This window comes from Equus przewalskii, chromosome X (genome assembly GCF_037783145.1).
Source record: "Equus przewalskii isolate Varuska chromosome X, EquPr2, whole genome shotgun sequence".
Lineage (NCBI taxonomy): Eukaryota > Metazoa > Chordata > Mammalia > Perissodactyla > Equidae > Equus > Equus przewalskii.
This window is the reverse complement of record NC_091863.1, coordinates 14398952-14419980: the sequence shown is the minus strand read 5'-3', so window position 1 is coordinate 14419980 and position 21029 is coordinate 14398952. Positions and strand designations below refer to the sequence as shown.

Genomic DNA, 21029 nt, shown 5'->3' with positions numbered 1-21029 from the left:
TTAGAGATTTTAATTTTTAAAAGTCAGGGTTTGTTACTTTTAGAAACTACACGAAATGCCAACATTTCCACATTTTCCCATTTTCATCATGAATTAAAAAAATATTTTCCATATATAGAGGCTACCCAGTTAGTTATTTATCATGTAATCATAGATTTTCTTAAAATTTGTACTAATCTTTTTTTTTTTTAAGATTGGCACCTAAGCTAACAACTGTTGACAATCTTCTTTCTTTTCTTTCTGCTTTTTCTCCCCAAATCCCCCAGTACATAATTGCATATTTTAGTTGTGGGTCCTTCTAGTTGTGGCATGTGGGATGCCGCCTCAGCGTGGCCTGACGAGCGGTGCCATGTCCACACCCAGGATCCGAACCAGCGAAACCCTGGGCCGCCGCAGCAGAGCATGTGAACTTAACCACTCGGCCATGGGGCCGGTCCCATGCACTAATCTTTTCAGAGTTACAACCATTAAAACACAAATGAATACAAAATAATAAATGGAAAGAGGTATGTATCCCCTTATAAATTTCTGAGATGAGATTCATGTAAACATTGCTTCTTACTTTGTTTCTTTCCATATGATGGAGTAAATTCAAGTCTGTGGACTCTGATATCCCACCATGTATGACCAGGACTTCATTATCAATGATTGTACCAATTGGGAGCCAGGTATAGACGTCTTCCAAGAGTTGCAAGATTTTTCTTCCATGTAGCTGTAAGTTAGAGCTTGAGTTAAGTTTTATTTTTCGGATAGGTTCAAGTCTATTGAATAGTCCCAACGTATGGACAAAAAGCAAGTTTTCATGCCACCCAAAGGATGTCAGCATGGAGTCACTAATCCTCTAGCATGCATTAGCTATGTCTTTTGATTCTATATTTTTGATACTTTGACATCTTGGTGCCTTGCTGATCCTGGAGGAGATGTTGCCCCTCCCAGGGCTAGCTAATTCCTAGAGATAGTAAATGACCGGCCTTTCCTATGCAAACCAACCAATTCAGAGCCCACTCTCCCAACTACCTCCTTTAGGGAGCTCTCACACTCAGGGCCACTATTCATTCCCCTCCCCTAATCATCCCAGGGCCAGGTATCAGATAACCTTGGACAACCTGTATGCCCTAGAGTCTGCTGAAATTATTCAAACTAGCCAATGGTAAACCTGCTTACACTGCCTCACCCATTCCTTCCTACAGAAACCACAATAAAGGCTCTTGTCCACGTTTTTCCCCTTGCTCCCTCTGCCTCTGACCAACTCTGGTGCTTCCCCATGTGGTCCCCAGTGTGGTGTGCCATGACTCCTAAAAAGTAAAAACCTTTTCCTTTATGACAGTCATTTCCATGTCTCCATGTTTTACCATACCTGAGTAAAACAAATCCTGGGAATCTTTAAAATAATAGAATATGTTTGTATTTATGCTGAAACTTACACAAAAGTTACAAAGAAAAAGCTTGGTTTAGTCCAGGAAGAAAATTAGATCTCTACCATGGCCAGGGCTTCCTGCTGTGCTTTTTTATTTATTGGCATGGATTCTGACTAGTTCTCCCATCACCCTTCCTGAAGGCTCTTTTTTTACTTCTATGTATAAACAGCAAAGGGAATGCAAAAAAAAAAAAAAAAAGTATATGGGTCTTACCTTATATTTATGCAAAACTTCTTTTGTGAAGCCATATCTGAAAAAAACAATGGGATTTAAACTACTTAATTAAATGTTGACAACTCTTACTTACATGAATCATGCAAAATGGGGAACCCTTGACATCTCATTATCACAAGAACTCAAGAAACTAGACTTTAGTTGGAACTGACTACTACTTACCCAAGTCTTTGCCAGGTATGATGGGAAAAAACAAAAGCAGCCAATGACATCATCCCTCCCCTCAAGGAGCTTAGAGTATAGTACAGTATAGTATAGTACAGCATAGAAAGAAGATAAATTTTCATGAAACAATTACAAAACAACTTAAGAAATACATAGTAGGTATAGGTTATATAAATGCTGCAAGTATTCAGAGCAGTGTGCTGTGGCAGCTGGGGGAAGCTGTGTGGGAGAATGCTTTTCATTTACAGTAGAATTTCTCAGACAACCTACATCTTATAGTAAATGAATGATTGGGGGGACAAAAAGACTGAAAAAAGACAAAGAAAAGCCTAGAAGATAAGTTGACTCTTTATACTTTCTCTGATATAAATACCATGTAATGGTATTGAAGGTTTTAATAGAAAGTGTCAAGAATGTTAATGCCTGAATAGCAGTCACTAAGGGAAATTTAATGATAGAAATTTTTTTCAATTACTTTTCCTTGCCTTAGGATAATAATATACACTCTTAATACCCAACACGGTCAAGTCAGAACAAAGCATACTAACTCCGGGTTTCCATGCAAATCATGTCAGGTCAGGCTTCTACAGTGTAACATTATGTTTTCTGAGATGAATTCAGTCCTGTACTCACCAAAGGTGTCCATGTTGTTAAATCCAAAGGACACTTTGCAGTCCTCATCTTTCTTGCCCTCTCTGAAACACTAAATACAGTTGACTACCCAATCCTTCTGGGAAACTTTTCCTCTCTGGACTTCTGGGACAGTCAACTCTCTTGGCTTTCCTCCTACCTTTCTGGCAATTTTGAACCTCCTTTGCAAGTTCTCCTCTACCCAGCCTGAAATGTTGGAGTTCCTTCAGAGTCTGTCCTAGGCCCTCGTCTCCCTTCACTTTCTCCCTTGGCAATCTCATCTGTGCCCAGGGCTTCACTTACTACCTACGCGCCAATACTGCAGAACAATGCTCCAAGCCACACTTCATTTCTGAGCTCTGGACACGTATACTCAACAGCACCTCAAATCATCTTACCCCTAACTGAATTCATCATTCTCCCTCATCCCAACTTTTTCCTCTTATCGTGTTTCCAATATCAGGGAATGATGCTGCTGTACCCCTAAACTCAAGCCAGAAACCTGAAGGTCATCCTTGATTCTCTCTTTTTTCAAGTCCCCCATATCACATCACCAAGCCTTAAATCATCATTGTCTAAACTCCTCTTGAATCTACTTCTTTGCACCTCCATCCCCATCACCCTAGTCTAAGTAAGACTCCATCACCTCTTCCTTCAACTACTTCCTAATTGGCCTCCCCATATCCAAATTACTCTTCCTCCTGCATTTTAAAATACAAATTTATAATACTCTTCAATGATTTTCTCTTGTCCTCAGAAGAAAGTCCAAATTCCTTTGCATGATCCAACTATTTCTTATGTCTCCAGCCCTATCAGGCACCATCCTGTTCTTCAGTCTATGCTCCCACCCCCCCTGAACTTCTTTCAAGTCTAAAAGTCTTTTCCCAAGCTCTACATAAGTTGTGCCTCCACTGTGGAACACTGTTTCCCATAGCCCCACCATGGCCCTTTCTTGATTGCCTAATTCATCCTTCAGGTCTGGCTAACGCCATGCTTCTATGAGAGACCCTTCCATCACCTGTCAGACAGGTTGGATCCCCCAATTTACAAATTCATCACACTCGAAAAACCTATTCAACTCTCACGTCTTCCCTGCTAGACATAAACTTTCTGAGGGCAAGGGCCATATCTCTTTCATTAACCATTGTAGGCACTAGATAAATATGATTGGCTAACTGAATAAATAGAAGGATAAACGGCATGTCCAAATAAAAGTATTGAGCTATATTATGCATAATGGGCTTCTGACAATAGCCTTGGGATTTTTGCTTCTTCATAGTCTTAGCATTTGCTTCCACACCTAAGAATTATATTGAAACTGTACTCTTGGGCCAAGTGCCAGAACTGCCCCAAAGGCAAAACTAATCAGTTGCTGAGCTTTGATCAGAGCACTCAAAAGCCCAGGACCAAAAGCATGAAATATGTCATGCCTTCTACCACCCTAGAGCAAACTGGATTCTGTTTTTCATAAAACAAGGAACAAAAAACAGGAAAAAGGAGGAGGGGGCAGGTAGTGGGGGAGGAGAAGGAGGAATGGGGAAGAAAGAAGGGAAAGGGGAACATTTGCCACCTACTGTGCCTTTCAGCAAAAACTGGTAAACCATTTAACCAATCTTTATTCTTCAAATCTCCAGTGAGTCAGATAGCTGAAATGCTATGTTACAGCTGTTCTCAAATATGTTTATGAACAACTGTGCCAGAAGCAATCACCATGTCATAAAAAACACAATGTCATGAAAAACACAGTACTAGTTTCTGAGACAATATCTGAGGCAAGCCAAAAAAGCAGCAACGGAATGATTCCATCTAAATCTGCTCATAGAACCTAACATGTCTACCCGGTACACAGTTTGGCCTGTGGGCATGGAAGGAAGAGAAAGAATGTAATAGAAGGGAGAAGGAAGGATAGAACTGGAAGAAAAGATAGGAAGGGGACTTCAGAGCAATTTATACTCCCTCAGTAGAAGATTAGGGGTGGTAAATTGGGGTGAGAACTGAGGTCTTCCTTGAGATTCCCCTCATCCCTACTTCTCTACACTCACCTCTGACTCTCTAGGAACTAAACATGGCAGTATTTTCCAGAGCGGGAAACAAAAGAAATCTAAAGGCCTAGATTACCTCATATTCATCATAAAATCTTCATGGTTCCCTCTGTTCAAGTGCAGGTCATTGGGGTAGACAAGAAAACTGACAAACAGGATCATTAGGATCTCTACAGAATTTTTTCCTCGATCTACAAAATCACCATTAAAAACATATGGGTTGCTTCCTGAGGGGAGACCATTCTGTGGAAGGAGGAGAGGGGGAAAACAAGCAGTTAAAAGAGTATACTTTTAAAGTAAGGCTCTGTATTTAACGTCCCTGTGAACATGGAGAAAAGACGCCGAGTCAGTTCTTCCACCGGGAAAACTCTGCTCACTCACTTGAGCCAGATTCACTCTTCCAGGGCAGGCATCTCCGGCAGGGGACCTTGGAAGTGAAACATTAGCTCGGGACAGGAAGACTCCAGGGGAGACGGGGATTGCTCATTCTACCCACCACCTACTATGAGTTTTTCTCTGAAAGGACTGATACTTGTCCTATCAAAAATGGCTACTCTCATCTCTTCCTTCTCCCTTGAAAAGAGGGAAACTTGTACCCAAGGAAGAAGACTCAACTAAGAGCCAAAAGTCTTCCCTTCTAAAGGGCCCTACCTTTAACTTCTCTGCACTGTGATTCCCTCAATTTGCAAAAACTGGAAGACACTATATCTCCCCACACCCTGCCGCAGATCAAATGAGGTTATGGATATGGAAGTACCCAGGAAAGTGTCAGGTACCATGCCACTGTGAGCAGGGCTGGTATACCACCAGTACATTAACATCAGGTGCTGATAGCTGGTGGGTAGTGACTGCTCACTGACAAGGCCACATTTGTTAAATATTTTGATTATCACTCCAGAGTATGAGATAATACTTTTAAACACAGTGTTAGCAAGAAAAAGTACTGGGATCAGGACAAAGCTCTGGTCTTTACAACAGCTATTGATTTGTTTGCTTCTGTACCACTAAACTCTAAGACAAAACAACCATGTCATGCCTACCAGTGCATGGCCAAGCACATTTCTACTGCATAGTAAGATAAACTCAAATGTTTATAAATACATTACCAAGAGAAAAATTTAAGTACTCATATATCCAAATGTATGTCCTCCTTCAAAAAAGTTACCTTCAGGAAATAATACACATATTACAGTTATATTAAGCTTTTTCAAACAATTTCTTCTATGTGGGATGCCACCACAGCATGGCCTGTTGAGCAGTGTGTAGGTCCATGCCCAAGATCTGAACTGGTGAACCCCAGGCTGCTGAAGCAGAGCATGTGAACTTAACCACTCAGCCATGGGGCTGGCCCCCTCAAACTATTTTCAACTTCCTCTTTTGTTAGATTCCAAACTATATAAGAAAGTCTTGTTACTTTATACTCACCATCCTAGTATGTATATACATTTTAAATTGTTCATATCAATATAATAGAAATAGTTGAAAAAATATTATACAAGTTGCAACATATAACTTAGGGATTCCAGAAATCATTATGCAATGTAGTATGTTCTGTAGGCTATTGGAAACAAACAAACAAACAAGCAGTGGCATAGTGTTCTTTGCCAGAAATGAGACTTAGTCTCTAGGCCAGCTCCACTATTACCCAAGTGTCCTTGGGCAAGTTATTTAATCTTCATGAACTGTAGTTTCCTCATCTGTAAAATGGGGATGATAATTTCCATACTTACCTCACAGAACTACTTTGGAACTCAACGAGACTATGTGTCTAAAATTGCATGAAAACCATAAAGCACCATACAAATTAAGAGATTCATTTTATTATGGCCTCCACGCTATCTCTAATTTTAAGATCCCATTATTTTACATTTATTCATGTAACCTTATTCACACTGGGCTTAGATAGTGTCAGCCAGTTGCAAAAATATAGGCTATTGCTTATCAAAACTTAAAGAAAAGGGGAAGGATTCTGCATCTCTGATGCTCTTCCTTCCCCCAGCCTTCAGCTGGCTGGGGTGAGTAAGCTGGAGGAGTCTGAGGGGTGTTGAAGGTTATAGGCTCTATTGGGATGTTTAGGCCTGCAAGGGGCTAGAGAGTGTGAGAACGTGGAAGAACTAGGCCTGAGGGGACCTGTGGACCCCTTGATTAAGTGATGTGTGGTCCTGATTGGGGAAGGAGAAGCTGGATCTTACTAGAAAAAGTATAGGGAACTTCTATATCTCTGAAGCCAAAAGAACACTAACACTTGCATTTAGGGGCACCTAGGAACATAGAGACTTCCTTTCATACTCTTCATGCAAGAGTGGAAACTGTTGTGCCTCCAACTATGGAGAGGCTTAACCTAGCTTAAGCAGAAAATAAAAACTGGAAATAACCTAGTATTTAAGGGGTTCCAGTAACCAGAAAGAGGTAGAGCAATCAGATCTGCCAAAGTCCTGTCCCCTAAAAGACAGGACTGCTGGAGGAGACAGAGGACAGCTTTATTTTAAAAAATAATAAGAGGACTATAAAATAAAGAACAAAAAGTTAATAATTCTTGGCATTAAAATGTGCTATTCAAATTTAAAATATCAATTAATTAGAGCTACCTAAAGAAAGAGTGGTTGGAAAATACATTATTGACCTGAAAGAGCAAGCAGATGAAAAAACCTCTCACACAGAGCAAAAAGCAAAATGATAAAAATCATGAGGAATGAGTAAGAGATTAGAGTTCAGAGCCAAGAGAACTAATATGCCAATAATAAGCATTCCAGAATCAGAAAAAAGGAACAGATGGAGAAGAGGCAATAACTACATAAATAAGAGAGAGAATTTTCTATAGTTAAAAAGAGACTTCAGTCTGAAGTTTGAAAGAGTTCATGATTCCTATTCAAAATTCATGGGGAAAAAAAATCCCTATTACCTGTAAAAGTCTTAGAAGTTGCCAGACAAAAAGAACAAGTTACAAAGGGAAAAGAATCATCCTGGCATCAGACTTCTCATCTGCAGTACTGGGAGGTAGAAGATAGTGGAGTAAAATATACAAATTAAAGAGACAAAAGGACTATAAATGAAGAATTGTGTATTGGCCAAGACATTATTTTATTTTTTTTTTTAAAGATTGGCACCTGGGCTAACAACTGTTGCCAATCTTCCTTTTTTTTTTTTAAGGATTGGCACCTGGGCTAACAACTGTTGCCAATCTTTTTTTTTTCCTGCTTTATCTCCCCAAACCCCCCTGTACACAGTTGTATATCCTAGTTGCAGGTCCTTCTGGTTGTGGGATGTGGGACGCTGCCTCAACGTGGCCTGACGAGCGGTGCCATGTCCGCGCCCAGGATCTGAACCCTGGGCCGCCGCAGCCGAGTGCATGAACTTAACCACTCGGCCACGGAGCCAGCCCCTGTGACATTATTAACTTCTCAGGGTGATAGAAAATATTTGCAGATGTGTAAAGGATCAAATACCAACAACGTAAATATTCTTCAGGGTGGAAAAAAGACATGTGATGATGTAGTGATCTAATACCAAAAAACAATGAACATGTATTGATTGCTTGTTATGTACGTAGACACAGCTCTAGGTGCTAGAAACCAAAAGTAAACCATACAAAGTCCCTGCATTCAAGTAGCTTGCATTCAGAGACTGTAGCAGCCACATGCCCCAAAAAGGAAAACACCCAAGAAAATATTCTAACCAAATAACAGCAGTAACAATAAAAAGTTCTTAACCCAGGGAAAGACCAAAAGGAAAAAAGACAGATGTGAACAATGAACCTTGCAATATATAATTAAAAATAAATCAATTGTGGTCATGTAGAACTTGCATTTAAGTACTAAGCAAGGATTCTAGAAATAGAAGAAATATACTATGAAGGAAAAGCTAATAATGGTCAAGAACTAAAAATATGGCATGACCAATAGCTAGGATTTGCAGGGGAGGTGAGGGGAGAAAAGTAAAATTCTCTACAAATCTCATCTGAATGGGGGACAGATATGGAAAGTGTGAAAATAAATACATTTATCCTACTGGAGGAGAGAGAGGATAATGGTGGAAGAAGAAAGTTATAGCTATTTGAGAAATATACACACACACATTATTCATTAGAACTATCAAGAATGGGAAGATAACCACTAGTGAATGGAAAAACACAGTAAAAATGTCAAAGAAAACAATAAAAAGAAAACTTCGTCAAAACAACAAAAGGAAAAGGAAAATGATGAAAGAAGTGAAATAAACTGTAAACAAAGTAGAAGAGAAGGAAATTTTTCAAAAATATCTATTGTTATTGTTCCTGGGTTTCAGCACCAAAAAAACAAAAAACAAACAACAACAAAAAATATCTGTTGTTATACAAAATGTGAGTTAAATTCTCCCATTAAAACGCCAAGATTACCGGACTACATTAAAACACAAAACTCAGATATACATAGTTTGAGAGAAATACGCGTGAAAAAATAGATAAAGGGAGGTTGAAAACAAGGGAAACGCAACAAAGAGAAAGAAAAAATGCAAATATTAATACTAGACAAAGTGGAATTTAATATTAAAAGTGCTAAACCAGATCACAAAGCAACAATCCATCACAATAAAAGGCACTTTATGAAGAAGATACAATTCATGAACTAGTATTCAATAAAAGAACAAGTTTTATTTCATATATTTAACTTCTATAAATGCAAGAAGAAATTGTTTAAAAATACAAACATAGTGAATTATTCAGATTGAATTACTGGTTTAAAATAATGTCCACAAATTCTTTGACACTCCCTTTAAAAAGTGAAGCCTAATTGGCCACCCCTAGAATGTGCACTGGACTTAACTGATTTGCTTCTAAGGAATAAAAAAACACAGCAGAAGTGCTGGTGTGCAACTTGGGCGACTAAGTCACAAAAGACACTGCAGCTTCCTGCCTGCTCTCTTTCTCGGATCACTTACTCTGGGGAAAGCCAGCTGCTACGTCATGAGAATACTCAGGTACCCTGTGGAGAGGCCCATGTGGCTGTTCTGCCAACAGCCAGCAAGGAACTGAAATGCTGTGCCTGCTGCCATGTGAGTCAGCAACCTTGGAAATAGGTCCTCCAGCCCCAGTCAACTTTTCAGACGACTGCAGCCCCGGCCAATAGTTTGACGGCAACCTCATGAGATACCTTAAGCCAGAACCACCCAGCTAAGCTGCACTCAAATTTCTGATCCACAGAAACTGAGACACTAAATATTTGAGGTTTTAAGTCATTAAGTACTGGGGTAATTTGTTACATAGCAATATATAATACACATATTTAGACATATAAAAGAAAATAAATATATGGAAAAATTGAATATATAATCAATGAACTTAATTTAATAGATAAAGATATGAAGAAATTTGCATCCTACAAAGAGAGAATACAATTAATTTTTCATTTGTCCACGGAATCTTTATGAGAATCAATAATGACTTGATTTCAAAGAAATGCTTAATAAATTCAAAATAAGAAACATTTCATAGGACACATTCTCTTATCATAATCCAATAAAATTTGAAATAAATAAAAATATGACTTGAAAAATTCTAGCTCCTTGAATTAAGATGCTTGGAAATTAAAAATTGTAGTCTTAATAAGCCCTAGATCGAAGAGGAAATTAAAAGCAATATTACAAGTTCAATAAAAGGCTCAGTTAAAACTAAAATCAGAAAAGATGTGTAGCCTTAAATGTCTTCATTATTAAAAAAGATGCACATGAAAGACTGTATTCATCTTAAGAAATTAGAAAAAAACAATAATGTCAACCAAATAAAGATAAAAGCTGAAACTAATGAAATAGAAAACAAGCAAAAAAGAAAAGATATGAAAATCCAAAGGGTGATTCTTTGAAAGAACCAATAAAACTGATAAACTCATCATGAGACTGAGGATAAGTGAAAAAAGAGAAGGAAAAAAATGTAAGATTAATGATTAGAAAAATGATATAAAGATATAGAGAAGTAAATAAATTATATAAGTAAAGAATATAATATTGACATCTATGGCAATGTACTTTCACAATTTAGAGAAATGGAGGATTTCTTTGAAAATTAGAAACTACCAAAATTGATTCAAAAGAAGTAGAAAACTTGAATAGTGCTTTGGCTCCATGTGGCTTTATAGCAGAGCTCTATCTCAACTTTCAAGAGCAAATAGTTTTAATATTATATAAACCAATGATTCCCATCCTTGGCTGCACATTAGAATCACTTGGGGAGCTTTAAAAAGTCCCCAGGTGTCCATTAGAACCTCTGGGAGTGGGACTCAGGATCAGTATTTTTTTTCCACTTCCTTGAGTGATTACAATGTATACCCAAGTTTGAGAACCAGGGATTTAGGTTCCAAACAATAGAAAAAGGTGAAAATCTCTCCAATTTATTTCATGAAGCCAGCATAACCTTAACATCAAAATTTGAGAAAAGCAACAGTCTAAAATGATAATTATTATATTTGTATGGTAAACACGTTTTCCACTGTTATGAATTTTCTTGTATTAGAACTTTTCATCTCCAGTTAAACCAAACTTTGTTTTTAGGTATTTCACCTAAGAGCTAAGAATAATGAATTTCTTGAGATAAACCTAACTTTGAGCCAAAAATAGTAATGGTCAGCTAGGCCTTCCATCTTATACAGCACACTTGATACCCAATAAGTTTCAACCTTTTCAAAAAATCACACGTTGTCAAAAGACTAAGATTTGTGATAACGAAGCTCATTCAACAGAATATGTCATAGTTTCTGAAAGCGATTTTAAAAGGAGTTCTAAATGTATACCGAACTCCTGTACGTGTTGAGCCTCTCAAGGCAACCACTTCAAAGAAGGCAAGACTTATTTGGATGTATAAGATCTGCCCTGTTGATTCAAGATTAGCCGTATTACTTTACCAAGACTGAGTTCAAACACATTCTAGTCTTAGACTAATAAGGGAATGGGAAAACACATAAGAAGATGAGGAGCTAAATCTCCTGGGACATGAGTCTCTAGGCTATTTCGGCTGCCAGCTACTGAAATTTCCCTGGGTCTCCTTCAAAGAAGCACAACAGCGGCTATAACCCATCCTCCACTCAGTTCTAGTAAACCAAATTCTCTGCTTACTCTGCAGCTGATATACAACAAACCATCTAGGACATGGAGATCAAGTTGACAAATACAGAAAACCCAGGGTAACTACAGCTCTGAACAGCACTCGGACGACCTGCAGGGGAAAAAATAGCAGACCACAATTAATTAACTTGAATAGAGACAAAAATGTTTCCCTATATTCTCACTTATTTTCTACTAAAGTACTTTACAACAGCCATCTAGAAGTTATCCTAATTGTTTTGGACATTTTCCCAAGGCACATCAAACGACAACCTCTGGACCTCAATTCCTCATTATTTTAGTTTTCATTTCTTTTGCAAATTCTATTTCAGAGGTCTGTTCTGATTGCAACATACTGCCTTAATTTCAAAAGGGAAACAATTGACTGCTGTGGCAGTGTGAAGCGTATCAGTGACAGAGAAGAAACAAAATACTTAATGACCTTCTCAACTGGAAATTTCTGGACCTCGGGGTGGAGGACGGTAGGGGAGAGAGAAGAAAAGGAAAACAAGATGGCATGGCTTCCAATGGACAGCAGCATCAGTATGATACACGGTTAAGAGTTAATTAGCTTCTCTCTGTCCACGTGCATCTTCTCTTTTTCAACTTCAGGAGGTCTCCACTCACAGCATCAATTTAACAAACTAATTTGCCAAAATTTGATCTAAAATTTCAAGCTTTCTATTCAATGAGGAAAAATGTCTTATAATTTTAGCAAGGCTAAGGCTCTGAATGAAGTGTAGTATTTCAAATTGGTCACTCTAAGCAAAAGTGACTTATTAAAATTAACCTCTTCAGAAAATAAAATCTAAAAATATGACCTAACTAATACTATGTAGATTGCTTCACTTGATGATATTTGAAGCCATATAAAGTTGAGATGCCCTTTCAGCAAAGGTCTGCCATGGTTAACAGTGTGGCACCTAAAGGAAAGCATTTTTTTCAAACTCAGATAGAATTATGAGCTGAAAATGTCCAGCTTAGTCTTTTTTATTTTTTCCTTTGAGAATGATTGGCCCTGAGCTAACATCTGTTGCCAATCTTCCTCCTTTTTTCTTTTTCTCCCCAAAGCCCCAGTGCATAGTTCTATATCCTAGTTGCAGGTCATTCTAGTTCTTCTATGTGGGATGCCTCCACAGCATGGCTTGATGAGCAGTGCATAGGTCTGTGCCCAGGATCCGAACTGGTGAACCCAGGGCCACCAAAGCAGAGCACATGAACTTAACCACTCCGCCATGGGGCTGGCCCCCTAGCTTAGTCTTAAGGTGCTAAATGATAAAATTTTTAAGGACAATCAAATATTAAAGAAACCAAAATTTCAAAACAATCAATCAAAAACAATCATTGGTACGAATCCCATCATTTATTGCAGTGCACCACCAAAGAGTGAGAATAAAATCTTTTCCAATCCTCCAAAACTTTTCTTCATGATTTAGGCTCTTACTAAATTACTAAAATTCTTGGAAGGGATTGTCTTAAATGTTACCTCCTCCAGGAAGTCTCCCATGATGTTAGGTGTCCCCGCAATGTGCTCCCTTGGAGCCTTGTGCTTAACCCAGTCATAACACATCCCACCCTTAACTGTCTTGTTCTTTTATTAGTTGACCTTCCTCACTGAACTATGATGTCTTTGGGGCCAAAAACTTCATCTTAGTCACACTGTATCACCAACCCTTAGCAGAGTACCTCATTCATAATAGATGTTTAATAAATATATATGAAATGAATGAACTTCATATTCATCTTTGTATCTTCCCACAGGTTTTATATGGTGCCTTGAAGTGCCTACAGTGTGTAGGGACCAGATAAGTTTATTGAATGAACAAATGAGTGGACAGATTCACTTTTGCATATGATCAGTTATAATGATAGAAGTCTTAAACCAAACCAACCACTTGGATGAAAAGAATAATATGGTGAGGCATCTCAGTGACCCTACATTATCACTCTCCCTCTCAGGCTATGCCCTTGTTTGGCCTTGGGCCAGCCCCAGCTCTGCAGCCTACTCATTCTACACTATATAAAAGAACTGACAGGGCTGGCCCCATGGCTGAGTGGTTAAGTTCTCGCGCTCTGCTGCAGGCGGCCCAGTGTTTCGTTGGTTCGAACCCTGGGCGCGGACATGGTACTGCTCATCAAACCATGCTGAGGCAGCGTCCCACATGCCACAACTAGAAGGACGCACAACGTAGAATATACAACTATGTACTGGGGGGCTTTGGGGAGAGAAATGAAAAAATAAAATCTTTTAAAAAAAAAAAGAACTAATGAGGAAGAAATAGTCTAGCAAAACACCAACTGAAAGATAAACTACAATTTTGCCTCAGTTCAAAGCCTAAGGTTGTCCTAGTTCTCTTTTGGGTTGATAGAGAGAAATCAGTTAGTCAGAGCATAATATAAACTTTGGTCATTTATAGCTCTAAAAATCTCCAACAGAATGTAATTTGCCAAACTATTTCCTGCAATTCAAGTTCAATCAGAACTTGAATAAAATAAAAATAATTTTAATAAATTAAATAATAAATAAAATAAGGATAGGTTAAAGCATGGTCACTAGCTGCTTCTCAACAGAGGATAGCGAGCCCATGGCTTACAGTGAGGCGGCTCAATTCTGTGTGCGTGAACCAGAGGAAAGTGCCACACGCAGGGCGTTACATATAATTAGGATTCAACACACTGGTGATGCATTGAGTATCGCAGTGAGAATCAGCCATCGTCACAGAAACTCTACCATTTCCTGAAGCAATCAAGTGATTGCTTGGTCATAGCACCTGCTGTAGTCCCTGCACAGGCAACATTTGGATCTGATGCCACGAAGAGAAATCCACCACTCCCCACCTCTCTTCTCATTTTTAAGATGTTCTTCCTTTCCTCTTCATCTGCTTTCCTGGCTCATTGCTCTTCTCTCAACTAATCTTTCTTTTTCTTCATGTTCTCTCATCCTCCCATACCTAAGACCCAATAATGATACTCACTTGTAATATAAGCATTGCTGAAACGAATTTTCCAGATCACTGAAGCTTACTCTTTTAAAAGCCAAAATACATTTTAAAATTACTTTAACCATTTTGACTGGGAGTTTTGAAAATGTGCCATTTGTTCTCTTCACTTCTTAAAATGGTGTACACCATAGAACTTGGAACTTTCTTGACCACGCAGGCTCATCAACCTAAGCATCCCCTCAGGCACGTCTGAGAAGTATGGCACTCTCTTCCCTACACACACAGCCCCAGATCACTGCATTTCCTATCTCATTTCCACAGTTCCTCTGTCAGGAAGAGCTTTACTTTTTATTGCTGCCATTGTATCTCACTTTTGCCTTTCTCCTTCCAGTCCCTAATCTGCTGTGGGGTGGGTAGCCAGACAGGCAAGCCGCTAGGAACCATGTGTCAAATAAGGTTTTAACTGATATATGTTCACTGGTCTTTGAGTAAGGGCCTAGGGCCTGCCCTGTGAGTAAAGTTCATTGAAATTCTGACAACAATTTCAAGAGCTCAGAGACCCTTTTTACTTAATTCTGGGTATGTGACATGTGTACAAAAAAAAAGTAGATGGGAGTTTGCCCTTTGGATAGATGGCGTATCACTTTCATTTGTATTCATGTAGAAACATTGTTTCCAGAATAGTCTGTATTCATGGTTTTAGGCCACACTATACTCGGGCCATCTATCATCATTCCTCATTTAAACTTTAGAAAGGGGCTGGCCCGGTGGCATAATGGTTAAGTTCATGTGCTCTGCTTCAGCGGCCTGAGGTTTGCCGGTTCGGATCCTGGGTATAGACCTACACACCATTCATCAGGGGATGCTGTGGTAGCATCTCACATGCAAAGTAGAGGACAATCTTCCTCAAGCAAAAAGAAGATTGGCAACAGACGTTAGCTCATGGCCAATCTTTCTCACAAAAAAAATTAAAAGATAAACTTCAAAAAGAGTGAGTGAAAAAGGCAAAATGCTGACTTTGCAAGTTAGAGATCGTCATACGGAGTAGATTCCTCAGACATCTTTGTGTACTGCCCTTTCCTTTCCTGGCCTTTAACTTAGGACCCTCATGGTCCATAAACTAAGTGACACGCCATCATCGCAAGTGCACCAGGTCAGTCTCCCTTCTCAGACACCATTAACACATCATTTTTTCAACTTCTTAAAGTGGAACCTTGCTGTCATCAATGACTCTTCCCTCAGTTTCCCCTTTTAGACTAGACAATTTCAAGATTCTGGTGCATGTGGTTTATTCTACATTGAAGATGCATTTTACCTGCTTCTCACTCAAGCCTGCTAAAATTCTAATTCATGGCTCTTGCAGGCTTCTACTTTCCAAACATCCCTCTCACCTCCCTCTACCCAAATCCATCCCAAATAACAGTGCCCTCCTCTTTCATCACTGGGCTCTCAATCTCTCCTTCCTGAACACTGTCATTGGTTAACTCTCAAAATATTTCTTGCTTTCATGTGAAAGCTCTATTTTTACCTTTAGTTCTTTTTATAGTACTTCTACCACCCACCTCCTCCTGTTCAATCTTTACATTAGACCTTCCAGTTTTATCTGTTCCATATAGTTTTGTAGGCAGAATTAAAGAAACATGTCAGAATTCTCTCTTTTCTCATCTGTCTACTCCAGAGTCCTTACCCTGATCACACCTTAATATCTTCAACTACCTCTTGAGAAGTTTTCTTTTCTAAATGCGCCGGAAGTCACTTCTCACATTTAATTTACTCAACTATTTTCCCTTTTATATATTTCTTAAAATCTCTAGAGAAATAATTACCAGATTTCCTGTTGTGGTCGTTCCTTCTGCCCCCTCCTCCTTCCTCAGATTGTAATTGTCAATAATAGCAGGACTGAACTTCTGAACATTTGTAAGGTGCCGTCTACTGAGTTAAACAAATCCCATTCCCCAAACTGTGCCATTCCTTGGCACCCGCTCAGCAGTCCATTCTTCCATCTCTCCCACAGCTTTCCAATTTAGCCAGTAGAATCCCCATTTCATGGTAAACAAACTGCCTTCTGCCTTCAACTCATTCAGAAAGACTTCCCTCTGGAAATCTGGGCCTCCCTTAAGGACGCTGCTAGACTCCTGACTCCTGCAGCCCTCTGGAAGGAAAGGACCAATTCCTCTACAGAACAGATATCTCAGGGTCAGGAGTGGGTAAGGGTCTACTTGCTCCTCAGAGCCACTAACAGTCCAACACTTTACCAGCCTCAGGTAAAGCCTCTCCTCCTTCCAGGCCCATGACCTCTGACTAGACTTCCTTCCCCTGCTCCTCATCTCTGGGTCCTGTGGCCAACTCATTTTACATACCTGCTTTCCATGTCCTTGACCTCCTCACCTCTGACATTCTCTTTCACTCACTTCAGCCACCCCCATTCTGGACTCCACCTTAGACCAGCTCATCCCTGAGGACTACTCCTCTTACAACTTCCCACCCTTTCTGCTTCCTAAGGTCCTCACCCCAGTCAGCCTGCTCCCTGACCTCAGAGAGCATGCCGAGCCTTCAATCCTGCCATTCCTCCCAGTTGATTTGTCCATCCTGGCTTCTCTTCTTTCCCCACCCAGCTTGGATTCTGTGGTTGATCTCTAGAATTGGTCTTTTACCAATACCCTCAGCTCCCTACCAGCAAACCTTTGTCTGGACTTCCTGACACCAACTGACTACCTGGGCAGCCTCCTACTTCCTCTGACCCCGCTCTCTGGCTACCATGCTCTAGCTCTAGATCCTTGCTTAGGCCTCCTGCAGTCCCAGTAGAATCTCCTCCTAAGTGCCAGCTCCATTAATCCACTCCTGGTTTGACCTGCGCCATTCCCTTCCAAGCTTCCATTCTGAATGGATGAAATGAAAACCCTGCATTTCTATTATAATTTATTCATTTAAAACTGCTTTTGGATATTTATGTTATTTTATCCACAAGACAACTCTTATGGGGTGAAAGCTCAAGAATATTGCAGCCAAAAAAAAATTTGAGGTTCATGGAGGTTATGTGGCTTGTTTAAGCTCTCACAGTCTCCAAAGAGTAGAAATGATTGGCCATCATAATAATCAGAATATATTTGCTTTCAACCCATCTACCCACTTATACCGTGCCTAAGTATTCAATTAGTTGTATTCAAGTATTCATGCTAGTTGTGGGGATGACACACTAATCAAAAAGAGAGATAAAGGGGTTCCACTGTGAAGGCAGGGGTCACTTTAGGATCATTTTTCTACAGGCAGTTGTCCCAGAAGCAAATATTCAGAAAATATTCAGGCTCAGAGAGAGAAACAAATCCAATCAAAGAGATGCAGAGAAACTCCATGCTGGCCAAGCTGTTTTGTGCCCTCCGTGCGGGCTCCAACATCCAAAACCTGACAAATGAAGAGGAGTCACAGCCCTGAAAGAGCAACTGAGCCCAGCGATGGTGAATCAGAGTAGAGAAGGAGCAACTGGAAACTTACTACAGGGCACTCCTTTCATGCATAATTAGTGTGCCATGGAAAAGAAGACTGGCATGTGTTATGCTCACTTCTGAACAAAATAAAAATAAAACAGACTGCTCCCCTCTCATCCTGTGCCATCTAGACATTTACGATGTAATAAAGACCATAAATAGAATCAGGTACAAATCCTAATGGATATACAGATAACAATAGTATTAAACGAAGACCCAGATTAAATTTTTAAAAAATTTTTATGAGATGTGTTAAAAAAAAAAACCCCACAAAATATATGCCTCTACAAATCTTTGAGCTTCTTGGATAAAAATTGTTGTATTACATCTGTATTTGTACATATCCCTAATAAAACTAACATCGTTATCTACTCTAGGACTGCTCTCCTCCAACAAAAATGCAAATATTTAGTGAAATAATCATTTACCTTATAGAAGATCAAAAGAAGATCATCCAGTTTTCCATGCAAATCACCTGGAGTGCAAATGAAAAATCACTAGTCAGTAGGCAACAAGAAAATCCCCATTTTGTTACAGATTTTTAAAATTGAAATACTGCTGATATACTCCATGAGGTCTTGGGGCATTGGGTTTTTATCTTATGATGATATTAATTCAACAGACAATTGGTTTCCACAGCACTCTATGGGAACTCTGTCCCCTTTCCTATAGGGGACAGCATCTGATATTGCAATTACCTGTTCACTCCTGCCGTTCAAGTAGCGTTTAGCTTACTCTGCGCCAAGTTCTGTGCTAAGGGTTTACATGAATTATCTTCTTCAATCCTTACAGCCACTCCATGAGATAGGTACTATTTTCATCATTCTCATTTTACAAATGAGGCTCAGAGTACTTAAATAACTTACACAATTTTATCCAACTACAAAGTCTCAGAGCTGGAATCCAAACTCAATTTTATCTCACTTCAAAACTCAAGCTCTTAGCAATTATTCTGTACTGCCTACACTGTAATCTCTAGGAGAGCAGCAGTCGTATCTATCTCAGTCAGCATTAAACCCCCAAGTGCCTCCAAGGTACCTGGTGCATATCAGGCACTCGATAAATATGTTTAATTGCTAAATGCATAGCTTTTTAAAGCCATGATTTAGAGAATATGCTCCAACAGTAGCATCTGAAATTTTAGAATTGTAAGTAGATAGTTGATATTCTTTCGAAAACACAGTTACAGGAAATACAAATGAAAGCATGGCTTTATAAAACTCCGCCAAGTAAGGGAAATCATATGAAGACATGAAGCCATTCATTAAAAAGTAAAAGTGAATATTCAAAAGCCCTATTTGGACAACTATTTCTAGGTGAAATATCTGTCTTTCATAAGCTCTGGTCATAAATTTTTATTCTTTGTATCCAACTTAATTATCAAATAGAATTTAACTTAGGAATATCTTCCGTCACTTTGTTTAAAATCCCACAATCAAAATTAACCAAATATATGCAACAGAAGACTCTAATTATAATGGGAATAATAAAATTAAAATCTTATATCTCTACCATATATTTATAAAATGACTATAATACTAAGAGTATATTAATGCTATTGTATACATAAATCTCATTGCTTTCAAATGATCTCATTCTAAATCTAAGGAAATAAAAATGGAAGGACTTTTTACTTATGAGTTAAATATATATTTTTAATTACTTTATTTTCCTTTCTTCAGGGTGGCTCATCTTTCAAAGATTTGGATAGACAGAACTATTCCAGCTGGCATGCTAAAAAATGAATTTGTTTCAGCATATTAAGTGTTAAGGCTATAAAATAATTTTAACTTCTAGTTGGACAGCAAAAGATAAAACTCAGTGTATCAGGGAAAGACAGTTACAAAGATATTTCCACTGCAAACAAAAACATGAGTGCAGAGTTAGTTATCATTTATAACATAGCTATAGACTAAAATGCCTCCTATATTTCATGCATGCTGAGAACTATGTAGCATGTTTAGATGTGCATGTGAAAAATGTATCTGGAAGTTAAAACAATGGTGAAGTTTCATCACAATTTCTCTCCCTTTCCTAATACTGTCTTAAACAGAAGATGTTTTTGAAAATATGGCCCCAATTTTAGATTTTATTTTAAATGATGATCAAATTTTTCTAAGTTCAGTAGGGCTATTAAAGACAGAAAATAATGATTCCCACACTAAGGGAACCTACTAGCCTGGCTTTTCCCTCTACCAATAGTGCTACATATAAAAAGTCTGGAGATAAATGCCCAAGAAGTGGAGATTTTTAAATGAACAGAACTAATTAATCCATTCCCTAGTCTTTGTCTCATGATGAAAAATGAAACATCAGTCAGAGAAATGCATGATGGGAGTTGGGATAGCAGATATGGGCGCTGGCTCTAACCTGGGATGCAGAGGACCTGATTTTTAACTCTGACCCTGCCACTAACTAGCTGAGTGAGCTTGTGGGGGTAGGGGGGTAGGTGGAGTTACTCACAGAAATGCATGGAAGGCAATACACTTTTCGCTCTGGGCCTGAATTTCATCTGTAAGAGCAGGCGATAGACTAGATGGTCTCTGTAACAACCCTTCGGTTCTTACACTGTGTGATTCCATGACTTTCATGCCCTCTAATTAATTTATGTCTTCTTCCAGATCCTTTTATCCAAAGACACGTCTACAACGGCAACTGGAGGTATACTGGAAACATGTGGGAGCAGATCTGACTCTCTGTTTGGCTTGTATACACTCCGATAGCAAATCTAGCCCTGGGTCCATAGGCTTTGTGGGTCGGCATAGCTTCCTGAGCCTCACAACCCCAAATTCTTTATCTCCATGAAAAGTAAGAGCTGGTGAGGCCTTGCATAAAAGGCCCCCACTGCTGCGATGCATCATCTGCTAGGCAGAGATGTGGTGGCCTGAGTAGGTTGGAAGTGAACCATTAAAGACTCTTCAAAAGTCTGAGTCAGGGCATGTCATGAAGCATGTACTGCTACATCAAGTCCCTGTCACCACTATCAGATGCTAGAAATGGAAATGGTCTAATTAGATTGTCAAATCCACTTCTACCTGCCAG

The 21029-nt window shown here is 39.0% G+C and overlaps 1 protein-coding gene across 21 annotated transcripts in view; it reads right to left on the bottom strand.

Annotated features, from left to right (window-relative positions):
- Window positions 1-21029, bottom strand: part of PPEF1 (protein phosphatase with EF-hand domain 1) — a 122710-nt gene that overhangs the window by 32859 nt on the left and 68822 nt on the right. For all 21 annotated transcript variants that reach the window (XM_070605260.1, XM_070605271.1, XM_070605257.1 and 18 more), the window contains 4 exons: window positions 18416-18462; window positions 4566-4732; window positions 1632-1668; window positions 563-712 (listed from right to left, as the gene is read on the bottom strand). In XM_070605260.1, the coding sequence (XP_070461361.1) occupies window positions 563-712; window positions 1632-1668; window positions 4566-4732; window positions 18416-18462 (401 nt within the window). The remainder of the gene's footprint in view (window positions 1-562; window positions 713-1631; window positions 1669-4565; window positions 4733-18415; window positions 18463-21029) is intronic.